The 3,948-nt window shown below is 34.9% G+C and overlaps 1 protein-coding gene across 1 annotated transcript in view; it reads right to left on the bottom strand.

Annotated features, from left to right (window-relative positions):
- The window catches only part of LOC107726638 (CUB and sushi domain-containing protein 3-like), a 274,484-nt gene that overhangs the window by 93,530 nt on the left and 177,006 nt on the right, over positions 1–3,948 (bottom strand). Inside the window, exon 36 of the mRNA XM_016536300.1 lies at positions 63–187. Coding sequence (XP_016391786.1) covers positions 63–187 — 125 coding nt within the window. The remainder of the gene's footprint in view (positions 1–62; positions 188–3,948) is intronic.

Genomic DNA, 3,948 nt, shown 5'->3' with positions numbered 1-3,948 from the left:
TTTTAAATTTTTCAGTTTTATTATGACACTAAAAAAAAAAAAAAAAAAAAGTTTTGTCTCACTTGGATTCCAGTTCCCTCCGGCACAAAGACCTTCCAAACACAGTTCCGATGGTTGTCATAGGGATCGGGGTAACCCGGAGACAGAATGGTCCCACGGCGCGTGGTCAGAACTCCTCCGCACGGAACTGAAAGACAGATTTCAGAAAAAAAGACTAAACATGGCACAGAGGCACAACAAACAAAATCAAGTAAACGAGGCCTTTCTGAGCCAAACGATATGGAAAGATAAATATATAATAAAATAAATAACTACAAAAATAAAAACAGATTACAAAGAATTGTGTGATTATGTAAAGAATTATAAAATAAAATAAATAATGAATATTTAATAAATAAAATAAAATAAATAATGAATAGTATTTAATAAATAAAATAAAATAAAATAATAGTATTTTAAGAGCACCTCAAGAGATATAAAGTGTAGTCACACTCTAAAAAAATCCTGGGTTCTTTTTTTAACCCAAATGCTGGGTTGAGCCTTTTGGGTCATTTTTTTGGGTTATTTTTTCAGTGTTTGGGTAGTTTTTGACCCGGTCCTGGGTCAGACATGACATAACCCAATGTTTGGGTAGTTTTTGTGTTACTCAGATCCTGGGTCAGACGTAACCCAACGGTTGAGTTATTTATCGCGGGGATCTTGCGTCTTCTCTTCATGAGAGAGCAGTTCTAAGCACCATCGAATTGATGCATTCTTCGGTATAAAATAAAGGAAGTTATCATGCAAACCAGTGGTTGTGTGAAGTATTTTAGAAAAGTTTAGAGGATTTAAGTTAGTCAGTAAACATTATTTAATGTATGCAGTAAAAAATAAGATAGTAATATAGTAAAAATGAATAAACCCTATTAGCTGGGTTAAATCAACCCATTATGCTGGGTTAAAAAAACAACCCAATTTGCTGGGTAAATTTAACCCAAGATGGGTTCTGTCCTATATTTACCCAGCCCTTGGGTTAATAACAACCCAAATTGGGTTGTTTTTAACCCAGTGATTTTTAGAGTGGAGATATAAATTTGACATGAATTCAACATGAAACATTTTCACAATCCATTTGAATGTTTTATCAGCACTAGAGAAATAAATCAAGTAAAGCCCTCTGACAAAAATTATGTAACAAATAAAATAAAGAAAACTAATAATATTAATAATAATAATGGTGAGTGACAAGCCAAAATGCTTTAAAAGAGCAATTTAAAAACCTTTTTTTTATGCTGACTTTAAAGATGCGCAGGGACGCGGGAAATAGGGGTGCTGAGGGGGCTGCAGCACCCCCTGTTTTCACATGGTTGCAAATGCAACGCCAAGTTTGTTCATTTAAATTTATTCAGTTTTAGCATTTAATAATTTATTTGTAATGATCTCTGAAATGTAAATTGTAAGTGGGCTATAATAAACCCATGTTTATTTTTATAAAACATGATTAATTTTACTTGTGATGTTTTCTATATGGGATGATTAGCCTAATCCTCATGAACACGTGACGCTGGCGCGTGGTATCAGACATGAACTATACAGAATGCGAACAAGATTAACTTTAATACAAGGAGATAATGGCGCAAAAGCGAATTTTTAGATTTTTTTAATGCCCATCCCAGCAAAAACTTTCCAAAATCGGCATCCAAACAACACCAGCCCCAGCACGAGCACCGACATAAGTGAACCAACCCCCCCAACCCCCCTTCACCCAACACGGACACACACAGCACCCCCAACCGAAAACATCTTCCCGCGCCCCTGAAGATGCGTAAAACATTGAGGGGATATCTGAACAACAACCACCACCACCACCAAAAGAATGCATTCTTTTTGTTGCACAACTACATTATTGATTACCTTGCAGCTACTGTATAATATTTTCTATTCTAAAACGAGCTGCATTCAAAAGCACTATGTGAGAACGGACTACTTTTAATGATGCTCTTGCTGAAGCAACCAGCCAACAATCAACTGGGTCGGTCCATCTTTTCCCAACTCCAGCGGGATGTCATTACCAGGTGCAGATTTGAAGTATCACGCATTTATGTTAATACATGTCGCGGCGTCTGCTTTAATCTAGCATGGACATAACGGACTAGGTATGCATTAACAAAAAGGCACCTTATTTTGCATGCATTACGTCCCGGGAATTCGAACAACTGCTTCCAGATCCAGTGTCCCGTACGGAGTGGCCGTGGCCACAATCTCTGAGACCTTCATCTTTTATATAGGCTTCATCCTGCTCTGCTTAAAACGCATTATGCATTCATCATTTTCAATTATTCAACCTCGCACTCCTCCTATTTGAAGTTTCCTCTCATATTTCAGCCCACTGAAGGGAATCCTTTGAGCAGCAAGAAACTCTTATCTTCTGAAGAGTTATCGAGCTTAAATGCAAGCATAATGATATTTTTGGTCACAGCCAGCTGACAGACACTTATTCAATCTATGTAAAACCGGACACTTGAGCAGATAAACAAAACTGGCTATTAGACGGCATTTCAAGGTATATCATAAAAAAAAAATGGTTCACTCAAAAACAAAATGTGTCAATTTTTTGAACCCACACGACTTTCATCTACTGAGCACAAGAGGAATATCATGGGTGATGGTTTTTAAAGTTATGGAGGATAACAAAAAGCATCATTAAAATAACATTAAAGTAGTCTATATGAATCATGTACTATATTCCAAGTCATGCAATACCTTTCCAATGCTGAACCGGCCTGAAATTAAATGACAATTTAATGAAAATGCAATGGACTTAATCATTGTGACCGGATTGTTAAGTTAGTAAGTAAATTTATAGAGCTGAATCAGTTAAATTTGTGATTGAATCATTCAGACTGCTCTTGTGAACTGAATCAAAGAATCAAACTCAAGAGAATGATTCAATCACAAATCAGACATCACTACTTTTTTCACAAACTGTGATGAATGCTTCCATTGAGTGGATGTCAATATTTTTTTTTATTGAAAAACCACTTGAGTTATAGATATAAATAGTAATACATAGTAATAGATATAAATCTATCATATGGCATCATAAGACTTGAAATTTAGCACAACAGTCATATGGACTGATTTCAAAATACTTTTATGGTGTTTTTTTGTGTGTTTTTTTTACATTTTGCCCTATTATATTTGTATCATAACATGAAAAATAGTGTCCAACATAACGGTAAAAAAAGCAACTTTTCTGTTCAGCGGAATAAAAGAAAGTCATACAGGTTTGGAATGATGATATATTTATTTTTGGGCGAACTATTCACTTACATAAACCATCAAGACAGGTACAAACATTTTACGCTGGTCTCTGTTGGAGTATAAGTGAATGAAAAAGTGCAAAACAATTCTGTAATCAGTATTTTTTTGTTGTTTTTCTGTGAAAACATTTAAACACCATTAAAATGAGAAACTTCTTTGAGAAGCTGCATTGCAAAAGATTATAATGTTTTCTTTCCACACTGGCTAATTGTTTTATCTGTTTTAGGCACAAGCATATTTTGTCAAATCTATGCTTAAAATGACAACAAAATCTGGAAACAGGGTAAGAAAGATACATTTAATTTAAGATATATTCACTGAAAACTACTTACTGATTTATCTTAATTTAAAGATGCTATTTGCCGGAAACATGACAAAATACTGATTAAGAAAGTGATTTATTGCACTAGATGCATTTATGCCTTCTTGGGAACTTGCAAAGCATAACCTTTTCATCATCAGTCAGTGACAAAGATCCCAAGGACTCGTAACGTATGTTAAATTACCGCTGATGTATGCTCACAATTACTGCATTGTGCTTTCTAATTGACCAGAAACACGTCATTTTAAATGACTTCAATTTTCCATTTTCATTAGCGCTTTCAAAACATTCAAAGCACACAAGCATCAGCTAAGAACAACAGC

Source organism: Sinocyclocheilus rhinocerous, unplaced genomic scaffold (assembly GCF_001515625.1).
Source record: "Sinocyclocheilus rhinocerous isolate Xijiao unplaced genomic scaffold, SAMN03320098_v1.1 scaffold5, whole genome shotgun sequence".
NCBI lineage: Eukaryota > Metazoa > Chordata > Actinopteri > Cypriniformes > Cyprinidae > Sinocyclocheilus > Sinocyclocheilus rhinocerous.
The sequence above is the reverse complement of the archived record's forward strand: the minus strand, read 5'-3'. Positions and strand labels throughout refer to the sequence as shown.